The following is a 25,986-nucleotide window of genomic DNA, read 5'->3' on the forward strand; positions in this document are numbered from 1 at the left end:
CGTGACTGTATGACAAACATATATGACAGGTGGTAACTTGAAAATTATGATATGCATATCATTTACGGCATGATTTACATGCCACGCTCATTGTCCGATCGCGGCCGTTTCGCTAGCTTGATATACACCAAAATTGGCATTGCGTGACACGAATGTATGACGAACATAAATGACAGGTGGTAACATGAAAACCATGACATGCATGTGATGTATGGCATGATTTACATGCCACACTCATGGTGAACTCGCGGCCATTTCGCTCGTTTGATATACACGAAAATTGGTATTGTGCGATGTGACTGTATGACGAACATAAATGACAGGTCCTAACATGCGAATTATGTTATGCATGTAATGTACGGTATGATTTACATGTCGCTGGTATGGTGCGCTTCCGGTCGTTTAGGTTACTGGATATAACCAAAATTGGTATGGCATGACAGGAGTGCGTGATGAGCATAAATGACTGGTCATGCAGTATATATACCAGAATATACGTTTCATTGGCATGGTATATACCACATTGTGCATGCACGTGTGCACGGAAAACATGCGATATATGGTGAACTGGATGCCATGGCATGAATGATTTCATTTGGCTCGAAAATAAACAAAGCGATGTATGCAGCTCTTTGCTGGCTGCTTCGCATTACATCTATTCCCACAGTGCGTGGGATCTGCCGGATTTTTCGATTAGGTAATATTCGAATCCGAAACTCGAATATTCGCGCACCCCTACCGTTAATTAATGCAATGTAGGATTGCCGATCTCCCTGTATATAGAACTCCCTGGGCGCTCTTCAGCGATACCTTACCGTTGCGCCATTAAACCTCACATATCCCCGCCATCAATTCCCGATCTCTCACAGATCACTGTTCTATTTTGTATAGGGAACGCACAACTACAATTTCACAAGCGGCAAGGATACTCGCAGTAGGCCTCGAACCGGCAGTCGTCGTCATGCCTGCAGACCCAGGTTGCGTTGTAGTACTGGCAGTTGTCGCTGCAGCAGGCGCTGTTCGACGGGCTGCAGCCAAACAATATATGGTGAGTATAAAGCGCTCTAGTCGCGTGTCACAGTCACGTGCCAGGTATTACACCATGGACTCAGTATAATCGACAAGTGTGTGGGCTCTCGATACAATAACGCGGTTAGCTCGTTTTTGCTCCCCTGTCTTGCAGATAAGCTGAATATCCTTGAACTATAGTTGAAACTTGGGGCCTGAAACGGTAGAACCCTAACAGCGTCATGAATCACCACGGTATCTGCTCTACCGTGGTTACGTTATTTTAATTTCTTTTGGTGAAAATGGCAGCTACATTGTATACCATAAGGTATCCGAGGGCTGCAGCTTGGTAAATTCCTAGAACTTTTAAAGCGCTACCACAGCCTACCTGTGAAGAAGTGCTTTGAAAACAATTCCATAATACTGACACACTGGCAAGAGTTACGGGGCAAATTTGACTTGGTTTAAAGATTGCCTTCCAATTTTCTTCTAGTAATTTATCTGTAATTAGAGAAAACGGAATTTGAGCAAACTGGTTGGTGGTAGAGTACTTAGCATTTACTTTAGTGTCCTTTTCAGGTAAGAGCTTTAAAGGACACTTTTAAGGCCATGACAATTTATTATTTCACATTAGTGTCCTTTTAAGGTAAGACCACATGAGGAGAGGGAATTTTGCATAATTCACTATGTTTGCTCTGTAGCAAGCTATATGAGTGTTGGATCTCGCCTTTCAGCTAAGTAATACGATAAGTTTATTATAGCTAAAAGACGTGCACCCACCGCAGTTTGTAAATATATGTTATACACACTGCTATATAAAAATGTACGGCGAAATAAGTCCAGCAAGCGTTTGATGCTAATTTTGTTAAGCCCTGAATGTTAACGATCGCGTCACCTATAGCAATCGTGCACAGGTAACAGCACATTAAAAACGTGCACAGCCGTATTGCTGCAGAAAGGGCACGTCTATTTCGCTTTCGCATCCACTTGTTTGTAGCGCAAAGGAATACCATAAAATCCATGAGTATTTCCCAGAAAGAAATGCTTTCCAGCTTAGTGTAAGTTCATCCTGGTCCGGTGTTCAAACCCGGGACCAACGCTATCGTGGTATCGTGCTTTTTTTTTTCGCTTTCAGAAACTATGCATCAGTACCAACTAGCCCGATCTCAGTGCTCGCCAAGTGTCTTCGTGTTCCGAAAACTATAACCTCGCTCAGTAATTTACTTTATGTTCTGAAGCTATAACACTTGAAGGACCGCTGACACCAAAATTGAAACCTCAAGATGTTTGTGTTTGATTGTCCTGTATAAGGGGGCACTTCTGGCTCATTAGTAGTGCCGGGCGTTAGCTTTGAGATATTTAATTTGGTTTTTTTAACGTAAGCGTGAGTGCTCATCTGAGTTGGCAGGCACCGCGTGACGTTCCACGAGTAAAGCTAATATTGTCGATGTCGGAGAAGGTTTGCGGGGCGCGCACAATACTACGACTGGCACCCGGCGAGGAATATTGTTCGTCAACCCTCTCGCTCTGTTGTCGGGCTGCTCTCAACGAGGTTCTGGTTGCTTCGGCCGGGAATGCTTTTTTAGGGGCGAAGCACCTTAGGGCCGAGCCTTGTACCCCCGGCGTCTAGCGTAGCTCTGGTTTACACTGAACCCGCGCCGGGAGCACACGGAGCACACGCCGGGCGCGCTCGCACCCGGCGCGTGCTCTGGTTTGAATGGAGACCGCCAGGGGAGCTGCGGTAGCAGCGCTCGCTTTTAGCAGCGCTTGCGTGGAACGTCCCTATCTAATTTACGATAATTTAAGGGGAAGCGCTTTACTGTTTGAAGCGAGGACGGGTTGCCTTAGAACGCGTAGATATAAAACGAGATTCTGTAAAGAAGAACAATGCACATGCTGTGGGGAAGATAAGGAAACGGTGGAGCATGTTCTGATTAAATGTTGAGATATCCACCCAGGTGTACGTTTGGGCACGAGCCTACATGAAGCCTTGTGTTTTAGGGACAACAATGGAAAGCTGAACACGCCCGCGATAGAAACAAGTAAGAGACGGTTAGAGTACTAGTGGCAGAAAATGAGAGAGAAAGGACAAAAATAAATACTGGAAAAAAATAGACATTCTGCCGTAACGGGCAGAAAACTGGGCGGAGAATTTACATGTTTCTTTCCTGTAGCAAGATAGATTTAATCGAAGCAGAGGCATTAGGCCAACATTTAAAAAAAAGGGGGGGGGGGAGTTTTTTATTTGTCGAGCCTGGTGGCACACATGTCACAGCCCCGTTATAAAGGGCACGCTCATAGCATCCATCCATCGCACCCGGCGCGTGCGCTGGTTTAAATGGAGACCGCTAGGGGCACTGCGGTGCCCAAGGGCTATATAAGTGCGCGTTTCCGGCGCGCGCGCTCTCTCTCTCTCTTCAGCCATGGATCATGGATGGAAACGGTCGCTTCTGACATGGATGAAAAGACGAGAGTGGCGGCTCAACTGCAAGCGGAGTCGAGGGCTCACAAAGCTGCTGCAGCACGGCGACGCAGACAACAAGCAGACCCCGAGGTGAAGGTTTCTCACGCTTAGACGGCACGACTACGCAGTAAATGAACAGGGAGAACGTGAATGTCCTCGGCTTAGTGAATCTATGCGATATCGAGCAGAATTCTGTGGTGTCCGGCCGAGGGCCGCAGTTGATCGTCGAGTCGATAATGCGCAGGCGCGCGAAACAAATAAAAGAGACGCGCCGCATCCTGCCCGTGGCTTATCGGGACCGGCCTCCTAAACACCACATGCGGCTTATGAGATCAATAAAACAACATTGTATATACTATACACACGTATTTGTCACGCATTTGCATGATCGAGTGGGAAATGTACGGTTACTCGAATTCACGGTTACCCGAATGACCCCCGGTGCTTCGTCCACTCATCATCATTCACTTCGTGGATATGCGTGAATTTTTTATTTATTTTTTTTCACGAGAGAGGAGGGACTTGAAAAATGCGCTTTCAACGACACCAAAGCTTGAGTGCACGTGATTTGGGGCACTCTCCCGCTGTGGGGCGCTATAGTTTCTCATGGTATTTAGACGGGCGTTTCGAACTGACACAAAACCGTTCCCAGTTAACGACGCTAGCAATAATTATACGATGTGTTAGAGCAATTACGATTAAATTTCGGGAGTACCAGACACAAAGCTATAAATTACAGTAAAAAAGTCGTAAACAAAACTTTCGCTGTCAGGGGTCCTTTAAGCGCCACTGCCAAAATGCGCTAACGGGAAGATTAACGTATTGCGCCTCACAGTTGGAAGAGGAATGCCTCTCGTAACTGCGTGGTGCTAGTGGCGCGAAATTTCTGAGCGTATAAGCTTCACAGCAGGCAACGGTTTACCCCTTAACGCACCCTGTTGAAATTACATACAGCGAAAGCTCTGTTATCTATTTTAACTGACTTACTAGTTCGAAATAATTGAGGTCTACACGTGAATAAGGATATAATGGAAAACTGTATTATACACGCACTCGTACAAAACAACACACGTCTTCTTTTCACAAGTTCAGTGTTCAGACTGCCCCACCCAACCAACTTCTTTTCATGGGGAGAAGGGAGCGCACTCTCTCCTGTCTGGGTTCGCGCTCCACGGTGCGCCTGGCTCTCGTCTGTCAACGGTGCCATGTTCGCAGTCGCAGGTTCTTGAAGAGACGGCCTTTCGTTTGGTGTTATTTGGTTTGCCCGTCTGGCTTTGGTGTTCTATCGTTTTATTACAAGCTCCTTCGCAAATTCGTGTTTCAGCCAACGCTCAGATGCGAACGACGATACTTGATTTGCTGAGACTCTTCCACCTACTTTTGTATTGCGATAGCAATTATATGAACACTTCAAGCGCACTTTTGTCGTTGGCGTCACCGTCATATTCCGTACGGCCTCCAAATCATAATATCGCCCCGCGCGTCGTTTGTTCTATGTGCGAGTGAAAGCGTGTAAGCGCTCTACAGACTAACGCTGCTCAAGCAGAGATAAAAACGAACCGATCGTCTCCGGCGCGTGAAAGACGCATGAAGGCAGGAGCCAGTGGTGGAGGGGGGGGGGGGGGGCGTGGGTCCGGCAGTAAATGCGCACTGTTACCGACTGGGTGCATTACTGACCGGCAGATGTCGCGCGCGCCGTATCCCGTATATTTAGCGGGGATCTGCAGATAAATCATATATGATTCACCTGCAACACGTACGAAGCTACAGCTTTGTACGTGTTGTGCTCTCACTGGAAAGTTTGCGTTGAAGCCATAGACAGCACGAAGGTCACTTCACTCGCTGCAGCGGCAGCGCTTCCTAAATGAGTGAGCTGCTAGCCTTACTTCGTATGCCATTCCAATTTGTTTCTGTCGCATTTATTGATTCGCCCTTACGGCGAAACTGGGACTTTTATTGCCATAGTAATTGCATGGACACTTCAGAAGAGCAGCTGCATTTTTGCCGTCGGCGTCGCCGTCGTGTTTCGTATGAAGTCGAAACCGATAACGTCGCGCCACGCGTCGTATGTTTTGTGCGCGAATGAAAGCGCGCGAGCGCCGCCGACGAACGCCACTCAAGTAAAGATGAAACGAGCCGACCATCTCCGTCGCGCGAAAATGGCATAGAGGTATGAGAGGGCGGGTGGGGCTGGGGAGGTGCAGGTCTGGCAGGAAATGCGTACTTCGACCGGGCGCGCCGTATCCCGTATCTCTGGAAGCGATCAGTAGATGGCTTATATAGGTTTGCACGCGTTGTGCTCTCATCGCAAAGTTTTGCGTTGAAGCCATAGACAGCCCGAAGGGCAGTTCACTCGCCACAGCGGCCACTTTTCCTAAAGAAGTGAGCTGCGAGCCTTACTTCGTATAACATCCTAATATTTCTTGTTATCGCATTCATTGCATCGCCCTTGCGGCCAAACTGACTTTTCGTAACTGGACGTGATGTCCACGACATCGACGATCATTTTTGACCGAACTTGCTTGCGAGGAGTTCTGGAACCGTAGGCTATAACCGGAAGCGAATTACGCTGACCGGGAAGATGTTAAACACAAATGGGAAGCGGAAACGAGAAGGCATATGGCTGACCGGAAGTGAAATAACGAGAGTTAAGTATGACCCGGAAGTCGCGTGACGGAAGTGAGAAGTGATCTCAAATGAGTAGAGGGAGGTTCGACATAAATGCAACTCTCAACCTCGATATGCTCATGCGGATGTCTTGATATATAGAAGTGCTATTCGGCAAGAAATCAGCAGGCATGGCCAGAAAAAAACAGGCTCACAAAGCTTTGCTGTAGTCATCTATTATCACCAATACTATATCCGCCCGTGTATATATATATATATATATATATATATATATATATATATATATATATATATATATATATATATGCATTAACTAGGTTCTGTGTAGCAGCTAACGTCTACCCTGAAGCAGATCGTATAACTTTTCAAAACAAAATTCGACGCACGCAAATCTGGTGCAACTTGCTCAAAAAACGAACTTTGTTCGAGTGCCATGCGCGGACTTCCTCACCTGCACTTGGCGTCCGGTCGCAGTGTGCAGCCCTTGCGGTTTAGTTGGCCGTGCTCGCGCGGGTAGCAGCACAACTCGCGACACTCGCTCCAGTCCAAGCCACAGTCGCATTCTTCGTCGTCTTCTCGTATAGAGTTGCCGCAGAATGGGCCGCGAAGCTCTGCTTGGGTGGGGCAGAAAGAAGAAGCGTGTCCGCCTCGCACGTCCCGTCTCCCTTTTGTTTTAGCCTAAATCCTCGATTACAGTGACACTCGCAGTCCATCATCAAAAGGATTCACCTCGAAATGCCTAAGCATGAAAACAGCCGCAAAGGTTTGGCATGCACGTAAGATACACCGTAGATATTTCAAGAGTGTAGTCACTCCTCACGCGCGATTCGGAAGCTACGGGTTCGGTTTAAGCTTACGACTTCCGCAATCGTCTCTCGCACTTTCGTTGTCCTTGACCTTCACAGTTTCAACATTTCAACTACGCAAATTGGTTTACCCCATGCTTCCTTTGGTCTCCTTGTCTCTTTCTTAAAAGGCCCGATGTCCGAAGTCTGGCTCGCCGGAGAAAAAGATACGCTTACCTTGTAGGCAGTTAGATCGGGAACCTTGACCAGAAAACATCTGCATCAGTACGGCCGACATGTCGCGGATGCTGCACATGGAGAAGCGCCGGTTGTTGGGCATCGTGCCGTGAGAGGCGCTGGCGAACATCAGGAAGTTGCCCGCGCTGCCACCGGGAACGCACTCGGGAGGGTCGTGCTGCGAACGGGTGGGACACGCGTTCGCCATATCGTGCGTTCGACAATCACGCTGCAGATTCGAGCAGCATGTCATGCTTCAACCACCCAACACACGCGTGACTTTTATGGCCACATTCTTTTGGCCATCTCGTTTTAGAAAGTTAAACTTCACGAAAAAGCCAGCCTCTATAGTTGTAATAGGTTTGCGGCACTGATGACAAGACTGCCTTTATGCGGTGAAATGGCACACAGCTTGATGGAGTACTAGGTTGGCAAGTCTTATCAAGCTCGTCTGAGCTTTTTCTTCCCATCTCGTCTGCTCTGTGAAGTGGTAAATAAATGAAATGAAAAAATAAACGGAGAATCCATCAACTGCTTCTTTTCCTCTGTACCACTGTATAATATGAAGATAAACAAAGCGAATTTAGCCTTCAAAACTTTGAAACCCAGGAATCCAACGTACGGCTGCATGGACCTGTCAGTGCATCGCAGTTAGTGATACGCTAAAAAAAATGCCTATGGAATGTGCGTCATCTTCATCTTCAGATTCATTTCCGCTGGTATCCGCCTCGTGCATCGGTATGGTGGCGCCACCGCTCGGCTCCCCTGGTGACTAGCGAGGAGAAAGGAAGATGTGCCCTCTCCCAACCCCCCATAGGATCCCATGCATTTTGAATCAAGTTTGCGATTTCGTTGCGCAAAAACAAACTAGCGCCATCTCTCGACAATACGCCACACCGACGACGCAACACGTCCTCTTGCTTCCACCGACTGGCCATGCTCCATGCTAACTCCTCTCTCCACTTTCTTTTATTTCTTTCGGTGGCCGTGAGAGCGCGCGCTGTGCACTGTGCTGTAGCGTACCCGACAAGACCGGCTGGGCTCGTCGCGTCTTCCTTGAACGTTGCAACGTTAATATTGTGTTAAGGCGGTGGCCACACGTCGGACGACGAGCCCTGATTTCGTTCAGCTGCCATCTCATCAACGGCAATGTTTCAGACGCCTCAGTTGTGTACTTTTGTCCGTTGGTTGCGGGACAAGATGGCCTCCTGCAAGACCGCGTTTTTCCAAGTCAGCTGTGTGCGTAGTTCTCGGCGTCGTAGAAGTTTGATGACGCGAGGACGTCAACTGGTGCTACATCGTGGGAACCGCTGAAGTGACTGCAAGCTTGACGACATTGTGCCAGAATATTCTAGCGTACTGTACGCGCACGATTGTGCTACACTTAAAATACCGCGCTTGGCCTCGAGCGTCAACCTGGTACGCCTGTGTGCAACAGGCGTGTTGTTATCGTTGTTGCGTCGGTTAATATTGAATTGCAATTGGAATACCGTTTTGGCAAAGGTAAGTGAAGCTGTAAGTAGTTGTTCTGCTATATGCTCGCTACCCCACGAACATTACTTCTAGAATCGCATTTTATTTTGAGCTGCACGTACCAAAGGAGAATCTAGCATACGAGATACATTGCACGCGTGCGCATTTCCTATATAAATCTGAGTAATGCCACGCGTGCGCATTTCCTGTATAAGTCTGAGTAATACCATGCTCAATTCAAAGCGCATGTGTTAGAGGATTGTGGCTTCAATGGTGAAAGTGATTAGATATTCCGAAATATGTGATTGCAATGCAGTTAGAACTTTCTCATATGTTAATACGGTCTGTGAACAAAAAAAAAAAACGCTGTGTGAATGTTTGTTGGTCATTTGCTACAGTACTTTCACGCATTATTATGCAGCTGTGTGACGGCTGTTAAAACGTTCAGCAAGTTAGATTTTGGTTTTCTTGGCCTAGTTGAGTGCTACGAGTGTTGGGCGAAGATAAAATCGCGTGTCTTTTGTGCGTTTCTTAAGCAGGCATACAGCCGTAATAGTCATTGTTGTACTGTTTGGGGTGTTCAATAAAACAAGAATGCTGTTTTGTACTGCAACAATTTTTATTTCATCTGTGTTAACAGATCACGCAAACAACTTGGACACATGCACGTAAGAAACGTACGCAGTGCATCGCGCGCACGCATTAAAAAACGGGCCTGTCATTTTGAAACAAATAATATAGAACAATGGACGTAACAGACGGCATGGTTGTCTAGTGGAGCAGCGTCGGCAGTACAAATATCAAACCAGAATGAAACATGAATAGAAAAACGGAGAGTAACAGGCGCTTTACCCACGGCTTCTCTGAGCCGCGCAGATCCACCTATCGCCACCGTCCGCCGTTGGTGGCGCCACCAGTACCACTGAAAGCAGCAGCGCACGAGGCGGATAGCCGATCAACATATGCGAAAATGACACGAAAACGATCGATCAAGATCCAATCGTCAACACACATGCGTTAACGTGTATTAGACATTCCCGCCTGGTGCGACTTCTTACCTGGGCGCCGAAACTGTGTCCTAGCTCGTGGGCGAAGGTGACCTCGGAGACTCGGTGGGGCACGCGCACGTTCTTGTTGACGAAGGTGACGACACCCGTGTTCAAACTGACCCGGCCTGTGTAGTCCGAGGTCAGCTGCAGCGCCACGTCCGACTGGAACTTCTCACACAGGCCTCCCGCGTTGCCTGTGAAAAGAGGGTTGTCGAAGAGCGTTGTACGCTCACTCGATACACCGCAACTCGCGATGGGTCGTCGTTTCGGCTGCGCCTTTGAACGTCACGGCGGAAACGCCTTGTGCATCCAAAGTTGTATGCCTCGGTTTGAGGCAAACAGTGGAGTTAGAGTTTTCTTTGAGCACGGCTGTTGTGAAAGCTGAAGAACGAACAAAATGAAATGTCTGTGCTAGCGAGATGAGCGAAATTTCGGTTATGCACTAGAAGATTGTAAAGCACCGTACAAGATTGCAAGATTTTTAGTAAAGCGTTTAGTACCACAGACGACATACATAAGCAAATTATGCGGCGTGGAAAGACTATCTATCCTCGATCTCCACAGAAGAGCCTCCTCCTGTGTTTTTTTAAATATATTTTTAAGCGCTTGTTAGAATTTTCAGCTGTTTTCGCTGCAACCATCCGTTTTAGACTTCAGAGCTATCATCGTCGTGGTGTAATCTACGCACTGGGTAATTGCCCAAGCCATCGCTTCGCCGGTACGTTGCCGCCATGTTTGTTTTAACGGTAGCGTTCAGCGCGTGCGCGACGGCAAAATGCAATTAACCAAAGGTAACCATGGGATCCGGTGACGCCATTCCAAGGCTCCCATTACTACGGTTCGTGTATATGCGGCTCCGCTATGGTGGAGGATAAACAAATTGTACATGTCTCCAACGTATTGACGCATAAGTCAGGTAGGCGTATACCGTTGAGCTCGGCGACGTAAGCCAGGCCCAGCGTGCCTTTGGGGTAGTCGCGGTACGTCCACAGGTACGACAGGCAGTAGCTGTCGTGGTTGGACTTAGACAGTTCGATAAGCGTGAGCGTCGCGTCCAACGTGTCGCTGCAATAAGGGTTTGTCCGCTGCTTCGAGCCTTCGCAGTGGCTTGAATCGTTGATCTGTGTGGTGAAAACGGCAGCCAGGAAAATCACATTTAGTTTGGGTAAGCGTTTAGTAGATCTAGCAGTGCTTAACCGCGGCTTCGTCCCTTATACGAGCCATTCATGCATCGGAATTGATCAGTCCGGCACAACAGCCTTTCAACTTGCTTTTAAAATCTTTCCTAATTAGCGTTTCCGGTCAGCCTTGAAAGGGCTGACCGAAAACTAGACATGACGAAGCCATGACATGTTGCTTGCAGTCAGTCCTCTTAGAATCTTGCGTCCACGCTCTATGTGAAATAGTCTTGTTACGCGATTTCATCCAGAGGTGTGTTTGCTTACTCACATAAATTAAGGGGCGTTATGTCCGCATTAAGAGTCTACCGAACCTTACTACGAATGACAGCAAGCGTGTTCATTGTCTTTTGAACAGTCAGCTGGAATCTACTTACAAGGGTACGAAGTAATCAAAGGGTGAAAACCCACAAATTATCAGTAGAATGATTGGTGGATTTGGCTATTTGCTTTCCGAAATCGGCATACATGCACAGATGCAGCGGCGGACAAGGACGTACGAAGAACCGAAGCTTTTACAAAGATTCCATTTGTACAATGCCATACACTGTTAAACATCACATAAGTGTAGAGCGCTTCTTAACTTTCCCACAATCGCCCCTCTTTGCAATGGACGACTTCTGGCACAGTGTCACTGGCATCTTTGTGCACTGGTCGTGCGCCAGCTTGCATTTACAACTGCGAAGAACCGGCAATGCAACGACGCACACCAGAGCACCTCCTGTAACAGCGGACCACACTGTAAATGATATAAGTAATCTTTGTATACGGTCCCCAGGTTAGATAAAATAGCGTTTTCTTCATACCCTCGTGCGAACTCCTTGCACGCCCCTATCGCTGTAACTTGACATCATAGGGCAGCTGCAATGAAAGGAGACAAGGGCCTGGCGGGGCAGTACCACGAAATATTTGACGACGGTTTTAGTCACAAAAGGCCCTACGTGCTGAGAAGTTGCGTGTTTGCGCCCTTTTTTTCTGTTACTGATTAAAAGTTTATCAGTTGCCGGAAGAAGCGCCTCCGAGTTCGTTTCGACGAAGGAAGAGTCCTCGTCTATTTCACTATAGACAACAGAACGACGACAGTAAACTGCGAGATGGTACAACTTAACCACTTTGATATGTGAGGTAAGGAAAAAAGAAAGCAGAAGGCGAAGCACACTCACGGTCGCCATGGTCACGCATCAGTTGTTGTCACAGGAAATGATTGGCTTAAATTAAAAACCTGGAGTACATGTAGGGGCGCAGCTATAATTTTTTTTTCATTTAGATGGGCGGGGGGGGGGGACACGGAGAAAGAAGGTGGTTATGACCCCCTCCCCCTTTATATATGTTCGTGCGTGTGTTTGTACGTTTGCGACATACAGAATGCAAAATTTTCGGAGGGGGTAGGTTGAAGCCCCCAACTTTCCCTCTGGCTACGCCAATGAGTGTATGCGCAGACGAAGAAAAAAAAAAGCCAGATAATCGTGAAACGAAACGAAAACATAAAAAGGCTCATTTTCGCAAAGCTGTTGGTCATCGGAAGTGCGTAAGGCGTAACTTGCGCGCGAGAACGGGAACTCAGCGGAAAGTAGATATACAAAAGGAGGCCGACTGACACACATACAACATACACAGACTCGGGGAGGACAGCCAAACGAAAGGACGACCGACCCCATAAGCCGGGCGGAGCAATGCGGCGGCTGCGACTCGTACAAACAAAACCTAGCCGTGGGCGAATGCCGGGGGTCGGCACATATATATGTCAGCTGGCTTCGGCGGCGTTTTCCTGGAAGCGCGCCTTCGGAAACGCACGGTTGCGTTGGGCAGAACATCTCCGTCAGCGCCTCGTAAAACCGTGCGGTGGGCGCCAGCCATTGCGGGGTCTCGGACAGCGACGGCAGCGAGCGTGTATACTCAACGAGCTCGGGGCCCCGATTTATGACTTGAAGTGCTCGCCACGGACGGCGACTCTGCTGCGCTAAATGACCCGAAGACTATGGTGTTGCAGATCTCGATGGCTGGAGTCATCCGAGCACCGGGCTCGAACCATGTGAACGTGACCTTCGCTCGAGAGCGCCGCGCATGAACTTGTGAAGACCCCTTGCAGCAGTGCTTTTAACAGACACGAGGGGAGGGTCCGGGAAGAGATGGATTTCGGAACGCGTCGAGTGCGCATCGTGAATAAACAAACTGCATTTACCCAGTCTATGTCTCCTCTCATCAGCGACATAAGAGAACCGGCTTTCTCGGTCCACGCCGGAGAAAGGGGCACCCGAACTTCACTCCATACATGCACTACTGCCTCACTGAGGCCTTTTTGCAATCTCATGTATTTATTTAGGATATTACACGCACTTGCAAGCGTTGCACGACGAACGAGATGTCCGTGATGCCGTTGAAGTTCGTGCGACCGAAGATATCGGAGGCTGAGGCGACGTGCGTGAACACCAGCTCCGTGATGGAGGCACGTACCTTGGCTGCGTCGCCGTTTAGGTCTGACGACACCATCTGCGTAATCAAACGCTGTTGTGAGACGCTCAACTATCAGAAAGAGACGCAAACCGCATTTATCAGTGCATCGCGAGAAGTTGGATTAAGAAGCGGCTTCCATAACCTGAAGACTTCAACTCACACATGAGACAATTAATGACTACTGCATCATGAAGGACTGACTTCGTCGTAAGCTTTCCCGTTGTGTTTCTTTAATAAAAAAAATTCGGCAGATCCCACGCACTGTGGGAATCGATGTAATGCGAAGCAGCCAGCAAAGAGCTGCATACATCGCCTTGTTTGTCTTTGAGCCAAATGAAATCATTCATGCCATGGTATCTAGTCCACCATATATCGCATGTTTGCCATGCACGCATGCATGCACAATCTAGTGTGCACCATGCCAATGAAACGCATATTCTGGTTTATAAATGCATGACCTGTCGTTTATGTTCATCACGCACTCGTGTCATGCCATACCAATTTTGGTATATATCACGTTAACAAAACGGCCGGAAGCGCACCATGACAGTGGCATGTAAATCATACCGTACATGACATGCATAACATGATTCGCATGTTAAGACCTCTCCTTTATGTTCGTCATACAGTCACATCGCGCAATACTAATTTTGGTGTATATCAAAGGAGCGAAATGGCCGCGAGTGCACCATGAGTAGAGCATGTAAATCATGCCATACATGACATGAATATTATGGTTTTTCATGTTACCACCTGTCACTAATGTTCATCATGCAGTCACATCGCGCAATACCAGTTTTGGTGTATATCAAGCTATCGAAACGGCCGCGGATGCACCATGAGCGTGGCGTGTAAGTCATGACATATATGGCATGCATCTCATAGTTTTCATGTTACCACCTGTTATTCATGTTCTTCATACAGTCACATCGCGCAATACCAATTTTGGTGCATATCAATCTAGCGAAACGGCCACGAGGGCGCCATGAGCATGGCATGTAAATCATGTTGTACATTTCATGCATGTCATGATTATCATGTTACCACCTTTCATTTACGTTCGTCATACAGTGGCGTCGCGCAATACCAACTTTGGTGTATACCAAGCTAGCGAAACGGCCGGGAATGCACAATGAGCGCGGCATGTAAATCATGACATACATATTAACCTGCATGTCATGATTTCCATGTTACCACCTCTCATTTACGTTCGTCATGCAGTCGCGTCGCGCAATACCAATTTTGGTGTATGTCAAGCAAGCGAAACGGCATGAGTGCGTCATGAGCATGACATGTAAATCACGTCATGCATGTCATGATTTTCATGTTACCACGTCTCATTTACCTTCGTCGTACAGTCGCTTCGCGCAATACCAATCTTGGTGTACATCGAGCTAGCGAAGCGGCCGCGAATGCATCATGAGCGTGGCAATTAAATCATGACATACATGACATGCATGTCATGGTTTTCATCTTACCAACTGTCATTCGTGTTCTTCATACAGTCACATCGCGCAATACCAATTTTGGTGTATATCAATCTACTGAAACTGCCGCTAGCGCATCATGAGCGTGGCATGTAAATCAGGCCGTACATGACTTGCATGTCATGATTTTCATGTTACCACGTCTCACTTACGTTCGCCGTACAGTCGTGTCGCGTAACACCCATTTTAGTGTATATCACGCAAGCGAAACGGACGCGAATGCACCATGAGCGTGGCATGTAAATCATGACCTACATGTCATGGATGTCATGGTGTTCGTGCTACCACCTGTTATTCATGTTCTTCATAAAGTCACATCGCACAATACCAATTTTGGTGTATATCAATCTAGCGAAACGGCCGCGAGTGCGCCATGAGCGTCGCATGTAAATCATGTCATACATGACATGGATATCATGATTTTCATGTTACCACGTGTCCGTTATGTTCGTCATAAAGAAATGTCTCGTCATACCAGATTTCGTATGTATCTCTTCATTTAAACGGCCGCGAGCGCCCCGAGATCATGTCATGTAAATCATGCTGCACATGACATGCGCGTCATGATTTGCATGTTGGGATCTGTCATTATGTTCGTCATGAACTCATGTCACGCCGTACCAATTTTGGTATATATGAAATTAACGGAACCGCCGCAAGAGCCCAAAGGCCGTGGAATGTAAATCATGCTGTTCATGACATGCCAGTCATGATTTTCATGATATGACCTGTCATTTATGTTCGTGATAAGGCCATGTTATGACACACCAATTTTGGTATACATCCGATTAACGGAACGGCCAGGGAGCCCAAAGGCCGTGGAATGTAAATCATGCTGTTCATGACATGCGTGTCACGATTTTCATGATACGACCTGTCATTTATGTTCGTAATAAGGCCATGTTATGACACACCAATTTTGGTATACATCCGATTAACGAAACGGCCAGGAGAGCGCAAAGGCCGTGGAATGTAAATCATGCTGTTCATGACATGCGTGTCATGATTTTCATGATATGACCTGTCATTTATGTTCGTAATAAGGCCATGTTATGACACACCAATTTTGGTATACATCCGATTAACGAAACGGCCAGGAGAGCACAAAGTCGTAGGCGGCTAGATAGATAGATAGATAGATAGATAGATAGATAGATAGATAGATAGATAGATAGATAGATAGATAGATAGATAGATAGATAGATAGATAGATAGATAGATAGATAGATAGATAGATAGATAGATAGATAGATAGATAGATACGCTCAAAGTCGCAGAAGTTCGCTAAGAAATGCTTCGCATTTAAAAAGACAGTTTCGCCGCAAGGCCGAAGCAATGAATGCGATAGCAAGAAACTAATGCTATATGAAGTGAGGCTCGCCAATGGATACTCTCAGTTTGAACAGCGCTCCTGTTGCAAAGGCGGCCGAAGCAGCGAATGAAACTAGCGTGCTTCAAGTGTCGAGCTGTAAGACTTGATAGTTCGCGCTCATCTTCTGTTTGTTCGTTTAGCGGCGTCCCTTGAGCTCGAGTGGCTTTCGTACGCTCCGTAACATGAGCGCGGACATCACGGTGAAAGCGTGAAACATCCCTCTTCCCCTCAGCACAAGAAAACCGCGCGAGCAGACAGCGGAAGGGCAAGGTTCTACCTGCGCAAGTATAAGAAGAAGAGAGCGAGCTCGCCGACTACTTTTAGATGCGCCTGTCGCACTCCTAACGCCATCTCGCTGGTAATGAAGAAACGCTTATAAGCGCAGCCGTCTTCGAGTCCGTCCAGCGGTAAAGGATGTGTATATAACGCTCGCCGTTACCTACGTGGAGGATCTGCGTTTCGTGGCGTAGTGGCTAGCGCCTCTCGCTGCGGAGGAAGAGGTCCCTGGTTCGATTCCGCGCTTCGGAAGCATTTTTCTGAATTATTTTTCTTTGGGGCTTTTATATATATATACATACTTATACATATACGGTGCATGACGGCGGCGACGGCGACGGCGACGGCAAAATCCAGCCGAGACTGTCCATATAATTGCTATCGCAATAATATATTATTTACACTCTTCCTGAAACACTGCTCGAGGTGGCCCCACTATTGCCGCGAAGGCAGCACCGCTTCTCAGCGTCAACTCTTTTTACTTCGTAATAGACATGCAATAAAATGGGCATGCATAAAATATACATACTGTAAATTTAAGCAAGAAATGTGGTGCGCCTAAACAGCAGCAGCCTGCGTATACAGCATTCCGAACGACTCATTGGCACACCAACGCTTGTCGCCAGGCGAAGCAACATGCCGTTTTTTTGTTTTGTTTATTTTTTGCATTTCAAACGCAATTTAAATATACAGACCCCAATCAAATCGCTAAAATAATGCTAGATGCTGTCACTATAATTTACAGTCTTTCCACTTCCACCAGTGTCTTGTGACACGTTTTCGACGGTTGTCAGTCCCTTTAGAAAAGGCAAAATGGTCAAGGCAATTATCTGACGCGCACCCACCTCGTAAAAGGTGTGGTCGACCTTGATCTCCAGGTTACACACCCTCTGTACTCCACTGCGCTGGCGCCAGTAACCCGTGACTGCTGGCCGGGGTTTTCTGGCACCATCACTCGGATTGATCCGCCGGGATTCGCTGGTGTCGGATGGAGCGTAACCCCGAGCGCTGCCGTTGGCAAGGTGTATCTGCAGAACAGCGGTGCGTTCTGCTAATCTGATATTTACTGTCCAATTCTATAACGGCGGCAATTTGAACTAATCGGAAAGGCCGTATACGCAGCCGCCTTCTGAGCCAACGAGAGTCGACACGATAGAGAGTTTGAAGACATCGCGGAATTCGATCGACAAACGCACTAAATATATGGCACCCATGCAAGGTGACTCTTCGCCAAACGCCATAAAGCGTTCGACTCGTCTCGGCTAGGACGGCTGCGGGACAGTCCCAGACCATAGATTCTATATGCACGAAATTGATGAGATGCGATGGATACATGGTTTTGGCGATAACTCAACGGTTTATTTAATTATTTACTTATTTCCAGTACTCTAAATGTTAAGTGGCTTGGCAGGGAAAGAAGTGGCGAAACAAAAAGCACATACGCTGCGTTTACTAGAAGTAATGGCTGTAGCAGGCAGATTTTAATCTGTTGCATCAAGGGCTGAGAGCGATGGCCTGTATAGTAAGAAGGTGTTTCCTGTCGACGCTTGTCGTAAAGGTGACAGACTCACCGAACAGTAGCAATAAAAAAGATACCTGAACAGAATTTCGACCTAGAAACTTCCGTCTTTCGCGACAACTAAGCAACACGTCTTTCACTATATAGACAACGTTGCGTCCTTTCTTTACAGATGTGCTGAAATATCATTCCGTTCCTTTTGTTCTCGTTTCTTTTTCCTAAACAATCTTGGATTGGCTTACAGGGCTAGCAAACGTGGTGTTCATAGCTTGACGGTGCGGTATGCTCACTGTGACAGGCGCGCGCCGATGTCGCCGTTGAATATCGTCCAGGACGTCCCGCGCATGTCCGCGCACTCCGCACCCGGCGCCGTCGAAGCTGACGTCCTTGGCAGCATAGATGAGCGAGTGAAAGAGGGCCGTAGGTGAGGAGGACGACAGGTAAGGACCGGCACGCTCCACGTAGAAGTCCCCGTCGTCGTCGCCGGGAGTCAGCGAGATCCGTCCGCTGAACACGCCGTCCATCATGGCGCCCACCACGCGGCTGCCCGGAGCACCTGCGAGAGACGACGGCACTTCTAAATCGCCTTGCATTAAGGCAAGTCCTAGTTTCGCCGCGAGGTCGAACCAATCAACGTGATAGCAAGAGATTTGAATGCTATACGAAGAAAGGCTAGCAGCTAACTCTTGACGTAACTCAACAAAACGCCAGCGTAAGGAAACGCAGCCGCTGCAGCAAGCGAAGTGACTTTCGTGCTGTCTACTGCCTCATAGCAAAATGAGCGATGAGAACACAACGCGTAGAAAGGTATGAGCCGCCTGCTGATCTCTGTCAGGATAACGGGCGTGCGACAGCACCCGCTCGGCCTAAGTACCCAGTTCCTGAAGAAGCTGCGCAACCTTCCCCCTTCTGTGTGTTCTTGCGCTCCCCCCTACCACCATAGGCCCTTCGCGCGACGGAGACGGCCGGCGCGTCCCTCTCCGCTTGAGCAAGGATCGTCGGCTGCACTCGCACGCTTTCACTCGCACACAATACATCCGACGCGCGGAGCGATGTTATCGCAACTTGGACTTTATACGAAACCTCACGGCGACGGCAAAAATGCGCCTGGAGTGTCCATATAGTTGCTGTCGCAACAAAATCGCGAGGCTGCGTATTCGTACCTAAAACCATGCGGCCGAAATACGAATGGAGGAATTACGGTGGTGCGAAACATCGTAAGAATGGTGGTAACACGAGAAGCCGACGCGTTTCCATAGCTATTGCATGGGCCCTCGTCACAGGATAGCGCGCAGTTACAACGGGGACAAAGGGAGAAGAACACGACAACACAAGCGCTAACTTTCAACTAAACTTTATTCAAGGAAAAACGGAAGAGAAGAAAATAACACAAAATGCGACGCATGCGTCACTGCGCATAAACATAACTAAATTATAAGCCACACACAATATCAAAGCCTAACAACATGGAAGTTGATAACCAATCTGTTGACCGTAGCAAGGCGCTAATCAATGTGGCCAAGAAAAGACAGTTCTTTATCTGTTAGTGCCAATGACGTCTGGCTTACACATCTATGTCCTTCTTTTTGGATTTGGAAGGCCTCACAGATCTCACCTACAGCCACGTACTTTGCGCCTCGGGAGTCGTATATAGCATCCCGTTATCATGTGGCCGCGTTTATGTTGGCCAGACGGGCAGATGTCTGAATCTGCGCCTCAATGAACATAGAAACGCATTTAAAGGTCCTACATTTTCGACACACCTTGGCATGCATTGCAGGGACTGCGGGTGCTCCGCGGATTTCACAGACACCACAGTTTTATTCCGTCACAAGGACAAGACTACAAGGGAGATCTGTGAGGCCTTCCAAATAAAAAAAGAAGGACATAGATGTGTAAGCCAGACGCCATTGGCACTAACAGATAGAGAACTGTCTTTCCTTGGACACACTGATTAGCGCCTTGCTACGGTCAACAGATTGGTTATTAACTGCCATGTTGTTAGGCTTTGATATTGTGTGTGGCTTATAATTTAGTTATGTTTGGTGCTCAGTGACGCATGCGCGGTATTTTGTGTTATTTTCTTCTCTTCCGTTTTTCCTCAAATAAATTTTAGTTGAAAGTTAGCGCTTGTGTTGTCGTGTTCTTCTCCCTCTGTCCCCGTTGTAAGTGCGCGCTATCCTGTGACGATGAATACATACCAACTCGCCCAGTTTTCTGCTTTGTTATGTGCATGGGCCCGTACGCCCGCGCTGAATTCGTTCAGTGGGTTGGACGGAAGACCATTATGCGTTGTCGGACGAAATGTGCGAAAATATCTTTATCTAGTCGTAGAAAGGCGGTTTGGGGGCTGCCTCTTAAGTGGGTTGTCTCTCATTAGTGAGAGACAAACGAAACAGACTCACCGAAATACGAGGCCCGGAAAGCAGGCGCAGAGATGTGTTTGCTAGGAATTTGATGCGCTGAGATATTTTCAGGCATGGTTTGTCGTTTGAGTGCGTAGTTGTGCGGCAGAGAACATTCAGCAACCAGAACACTTTTGCAGACTCATTTCTTTTCATATTGCCGTGACATAATGATAGGATATCGTATGGTGGAAGGAAGGAAGTAATCGGCATGCCTGACAAACCTAAATCTAGTTCTTTCACTGGACGTCAAAAACGACGTCGGCTTTCCTTGGGTAACACATTGCGCTCCATTAAGCTGGTGGTTATCCGTATAGCATCAGCGTTGCGGCAGTTATTTGCCAAGGCGATCGATGTTCATTGCTGCACAGCAACAGTTGTCTCGAACGCCGTGTCGCGTACACCGTATATGTGTGAGAAGTTCCCAACGTAAATGCTCAAGCTTCTCGCTAGCAATAATCCGGCTGGCGAAGCTGCACTTTTTTGACAGCGGAGCTGTTTAAAACTCGGAGAATCCCCGTTAGTCGCGAACAGAAATTATCATAATCATAAACCGGCACGCCCTCTCTTCGTCCTCTTCATCTTCTGCTTCGCTCCCAGAGCACGTGCGCCGATTTGTCCAGCGTGGGATGCAATAACTCTGATGGGCGGGAGAACGAGTACAGAGAGAGAGATAGAGAGAGATTCTTGGCGAGGCGGGATTCTTACCCGCGTACCCACGATCCGAAGGCGAGCGTCGAAACCACTCGGCTATCCAGGCACGCTAGCAGAGCACAGCATAGCCTTGTATGTAGCAAGGGGGCGGGAGAGAGAAGTGCGGGTGAGGAGGAAAAAGAGGAGGGGAGAGGGTGAAGCATAGCATAGCCATGTATAGTAAACAATGAAAATGGGTAGGAAAGGGAAGGGAGAATGAGAAGGAGGGAAAGGAGGAGGGGAACGCCACCGGCTCCGCTGTTTCCTCAGTCTTCGCACCACTAATGGGTAGCTGCCCCAATTTCCTTTTGCGTACGAGCACCGAGTAACGCTTTTGTTTCTCCTACAAGCATATCCGGTCGAGCGCTCACTTCCGGTTTTACGAATACTCGGGAAAAGTCTTCTAAAAAATAGAAATCGATGGTTGTGATTCAAGTTAAGAGTTATTTTGGACGCATATAATATTGGAGCATAACTTCACTTAAGATGAGGACAAATTATTAGTCAGGATCATTGGTCGGCAAACTCACTCATGAGTCGACTCACTCAGACACACTCAGACTCGCATCGAGCCGTGAGTCCGGGAGAGTAATATTCTAGTGAGTTTGAGTCCGAATGAGTCCGGTTGCGAGAAATTTTAGTGAGTCTGAGTCCGAGTGAGTCCGGTTGAGGAAAATTTTGGTCAGTCTGAGTCCGAGTGAGCCGTAAGGGCAAAATGTATTTCATGAGCGAGTCCGAGTGAGCTCCACATTTTTTGCCGACCTATAATCAGGATATTTTAAAATTTTTATTGATAGCATTCATTGAAAGATTATGACCAGCTGCGATCGTTGCGGCACCTGGTGGAGCGGATCTCAACCTCGGGCCTCTTTTCACGTGGCCTCTGAGATCCGCCTCGGCACCGCACGAAACGCAAAATATAAAGAATACGCCGGAGCACACGAACGCCGAAGCGCGAGTACCATTACCAGACACTAGCTAAGTGAAAGATTTGGGTCGCCTCTAGAATATCTTTTTCGTTTCACACAGGTCAGATCGCGTGAAGGTATGTAATAGCAAGCGGCGAATGGCACCTGCGACGTGTCCAGAATATATGTGGTCGAGGCTGGCCTGGACACGTCCTCGGCTCGTCACCAGCGAGAAGTCGTCGGAGAAGGCGGACCGGTCCTGGGTCAACTGTAGCCGGAATTCCCTGCGAGCCACAGCGCAGAAGAGGAACGCCACTAAAAGCTAAGTTGCCTAGATATTATCAATTTGCCGCCGTGGGCGGGAAATAAGGTGTCGCGCTGCTAAGCTCGAGGGCGCGGGTTCGATTCCCGACCACGGCGGTGGCATTTCAATGGAGGCGAAGTGCAAAAACGCCCGCGTACTTAGATTTGGTGTATTCATGTGGGAGGTTATATACCTTCCTCTTGAGAGATAGCGGTAGACTATCAAAGCATGAATGATAGTCTACCACTATCCCTCAAGAGGAAGGTATATAACAGCTGCATCTTACCGGTACGTACCTACGGAGCAGAAACTTGGAGACTTACAAAGAGGGTTCAACTTAAATTGAGGACGACGCAGCGAGCGATGGAAAGGAAAATGATAGGTGTAACCTTAAGAGACAGGAAGAGAGCAGAGTGGGTCAGGGAACAAACGGGGGTTAAGGATATCATAGTTGAAATCAAGAAGAAGAAAGGGATATGGGCCGGACACTTAGCACGTCGGCAGGATAACCGGTGGTCATTAAGGGTAACTGACTGGATTCCAAGAGATGGCAAACGTGCGTGGAGACAGAAAATTAGGTGGGTAGATGAGATTAAGAAGTTTGTAGGTATAACGTGGCAGCAGAAAGCACAGGACCGGGATGATTGGCGGTACATGGGTGAGGCCTTTGCCCTGCAGTGGGCGTAGACAGGCTGATAGTGATTATAATGATGATGATGACTTAGATTTAGGTGACTTTAAAGAGTTCCGGCAGGTGATTTAATTCGGAGTTCCCCGGCGTGGGAGACACCGGATCGTATTTTCATAAGTCATTGCGGTTTCGACACCTAGAAACTCCGGAATTCATTATGATTATTATCAACGTTCCACTTCTGGAGCGTCGAAAATACGACCGCTATCATGTGCCGTAACTCCGCAAGCAATGTAAACCTAACAAAGAAAAAAAATGCAGTGGCTTAGCTCGGCTATGCCAGGATATGCGTAGCGTTAGCAAAGGTTCAGCTGATTATTCTTAGCTTTCCAGATTGTCTAGGATTATTAGTAGGGGTGTGCGAATATCAAATTTTTCGAATACGAATCGAATACGAATATCCACCTTCGAATATCGAATCGAATATCGAATATCAAAGGAAAACTGCCTCCACAGTAACGATATTTTATTTAACATGCAGCTATTTGAAAAAAAAAAGAAACATTAACAGCCTGACCGGCAACACACCATACACTGCTATCACCAGAACACAATGTCCAGGCTAGCACAATGCACATCACAACACAAGCAAATATCACGGCACAATGAAAATAATGACTACATGTTATCATGAAGAAATATGAGTTGCTCCACATGATCAGGCAGCAGGCGCTCCCTTGTAACAGAGACACCCCCCCCCCTTCCACTGAAAAGGCACGCTCGCTTGGAACAGAAGTGGCTGGTATAGGGAGTTACATGGGGCAAAGCTTTGCCAGACTGGGGTATCTGAAGGTGCCTACAGTCCGCCACCAGTCACACGGGTCACTGTCTTTCTTCAGAAGTGGTCCCGCATAGTGAACGAGTGGTAGTGCGGCACGTTACGGCCGCATAATATTAAAAATGTACGGTTACATGATCGCCAACAGCGCTGCACGTCGGAAATGCACCAGCAATAAATCATACGTATTGGGGCGCTCGTCGCAGGCAGATATCGTGCCTCCGTGTACTTACGATGTTTATCGCTCCTCTCGGCAACGTTTCTAGCGATACGAACGCAGCAGAAATGTGGAAGACGAGTTATTTTATGCATGATAATCGAATCGCATATTCGAATTTTTCGAATATTCGAAATTATCGAATACACGATTTTCGAATCGAATACGAATATTTCGAATGTAATATTCGACGAATATTCGAAACTTTCGAATATTCGCACACCCCTAATTATTAGCCTTCTTCTGTTCATTCTTCGTACGCTGAACCGCTAATTGCCACGCAACTACTTTGGGATCCAATGAGATAAGCAATGGGCAGCATCTGCGCTCTCCTTCTCCATGGCGTTACCCACCTGCAAACGCCAGTCAGAGGCGCTATCAAGCGGCTCCAGCACAGTGTCAGACGGCGACTGCACAGCGAAGGCGAATAGCTGCGCGCGCGCTGGCGCAATACGTCTGCCAAGGCTACGACGTCACTCCTCTGGAAAGCGCAGACCGGCGGCGGTGAGTCGCGCGTGGCGGTGGCGGAGTCTGCGCGCGCGCGCCGGCGCCAGTTTGTCTGCCGCGGCTACGACGCCACTCCTCCCGAACGCGCAGACAAGCAGCGGTGAGCCGCGCGTGGCGGTGGCGGAGAGCGCGTGAGATGCCGGCTCCGGTGAGCCAGCTGTGTGACATCACTGATCCTCGCGCATGCGCTGCACCGCTCATGACGATCCACGAGAAATCGGCTCCGGCTAGGCAAGTGTAGCTAACGCTACAAAATTCCGGTGACGCCGTACTGAAGTTCCCGATCATAGCAAAGTCACGGATATTTACAAACTCTTCTCAGGCACACGCAAGGCTATAGGGAACCCAAGCTCAAGTTTGCGGCGCGACGACAGCGCCGCGCCAGCCGCGCTGCGGCTCTGTCGGAAAACTCTGAACCGTCGCGCGGCCGACTCAGCCCCTTTCACGGTAGCGGTAGCGCACGTGCGCTCGCGTTCTTCTCTCGGTGCGGGTAACTGTGAGGCCGTCAGCTCGGCACGTTGAACAGAGACGCTTGCTGTGCGAAGCTGCGTATTTCAGCGATGGCAGAAGCGACCCCGCGGAAGCGCAAGCGTGGTCCGAAGTATTGCGGTTTAGCGGCCAGCCACAACAGTGCACACAACAGTGCACACAACACCAAGGCACGCGATTCACGTGTTAAACTGTATCGTTTCCCGGGCGTGTCGTACGAGAAATAAAGGCGGCAAGCGTGGATAGCTGACAGCGCTGTCTCGCCTTATATTTTGGCTGTCTGAGTTCATCGCTTTCGTTCGTTCCGACCACCTGAATCGGTAAGTAACGCGGCGCATGCACGCAGCGACTACATTAATGATTACTCGCTGTCTTCTCGTATTGTTAAAGTCCAGTTACGGTTGTAGGTGAAGCAACTTAGTGTTTTGATTCTCCGTGTTCGTGAGACCTACCAGTCGTTGTTGAACGTTCACATTCGCGTTATACCGTTAGCATTGCGCGGTTGGTTGAATTCAACTGAACTCGGCACATTGTCAGAAGTTCGGCGCCTGCAATGCACGCGTCGGGAAGGCTGCTTTATCACACCGGAACGGACGTCCGTGCATTTTCAGCAAGCTTTGACATCGTTCTGCAGGTTTGCTTTGTTTTTGTCACTTTATTAGTGTGATATATATTTAAGCCGCTAAATACAACTGGCACTTAATACATGCTTTGCAATTGCAACCTTGAAGTAACCTTCTGACTTTGTGCGATTTTGTAGCCGCGTTCGCGCAGCAGGTTTTATACGCCTGTCAAGTCGATATCATAAAAAGAGACTGCAAGCATGACGCGAGAGCCGAAAAAACGAGGCGAGCAGTTCATCTTGCTTCACAGTGGTTAAAGCTCAGCTAGCTGCCTCGCGTCTTAATCGGCGGGTGATTCTCCAGCGGCACGGAGGACTTGACTCTAACCTTCTCAGCAGGGGCGTAGCCAAGGGGGGGGTTGGGGGGGTTCAAACCTTCCCCCCCCCCCCGAAATTTTTCAGTTTTGCTTGCGTATATAGGCACGCACACATACAAACGCAC

The 25,986-nt window shown here is 48.2% G+C and overlaps 2 protein-coding genes across 2 annotated transcripts in view; both read right to left on the minus strand.

The window, feature by feature from the left end:
* The window catches only part of LOC119395911 (uncharacterized), a 595,703-nt gene that overhangs the window by 543,306 nt on the left and 26,411 nt on the right, over positions 1–25,986 (minus strand). The window lies entirely within an intron of this gene.
* Positions 1–25,986, minus strand: part of LOC119397364 (disintegrin and metalloproteinase domain-containing protein 10-like) — an 82,137-nt gene that overhangs the window by 50,854 nt on the left and 5,297 nt on the right. The window contains exons 3-11 of the mRNA XM_049416540.1: positions 22,102–22,220; positions 18,287–18,486; positions 17,257–17,439; positions 13,160–13,312; positions 10,567–10,765; positions 9,654–9,841; positions 7,123–7,300; positions 6,552–6,711; positions 930–1,028 (exon numbers count right to left, since the gene is read on the minus strand). Of these exons, the coding sequence (XP_049272497.1) occupies positions 930–1,028; positions 6,552–6,711; positions 7,123–7,300; positions 9,654–9,841; positions 10,567–10,765; positions 13,160–13,312; positions 17,257–17,439; positions 18,287–18,486; positions 22,102–22,220 (1,479 nt within the window). The remainder of the gene's footprint in view (positions 1–929; positions 1,029–6,551; positions 6,712–7,122; positions 7,301–9,653; positions 9,842–10,566; positions 10,766–13,159; positions 13,313–17,256; positions 17,440–18,286; positions 18,487–22,101; positions 22,221–25,986) is intronic.

Source organism: Rhipicephalus sanguineus, chromosome 6 (assembly GCF_013339695.2).
Source record: "Rhipicephalus sanguineus isolate Rsan-2018 chromosome 6, BIME_Rsan_1.4, whole genome shotgun sequence".
NCBI lineage: Eukaryota > Metazoa > Arthropoda > Arachnida > Ixodida > Ixodidae > Rhipicephalus > Rhipicephalus sanguineus.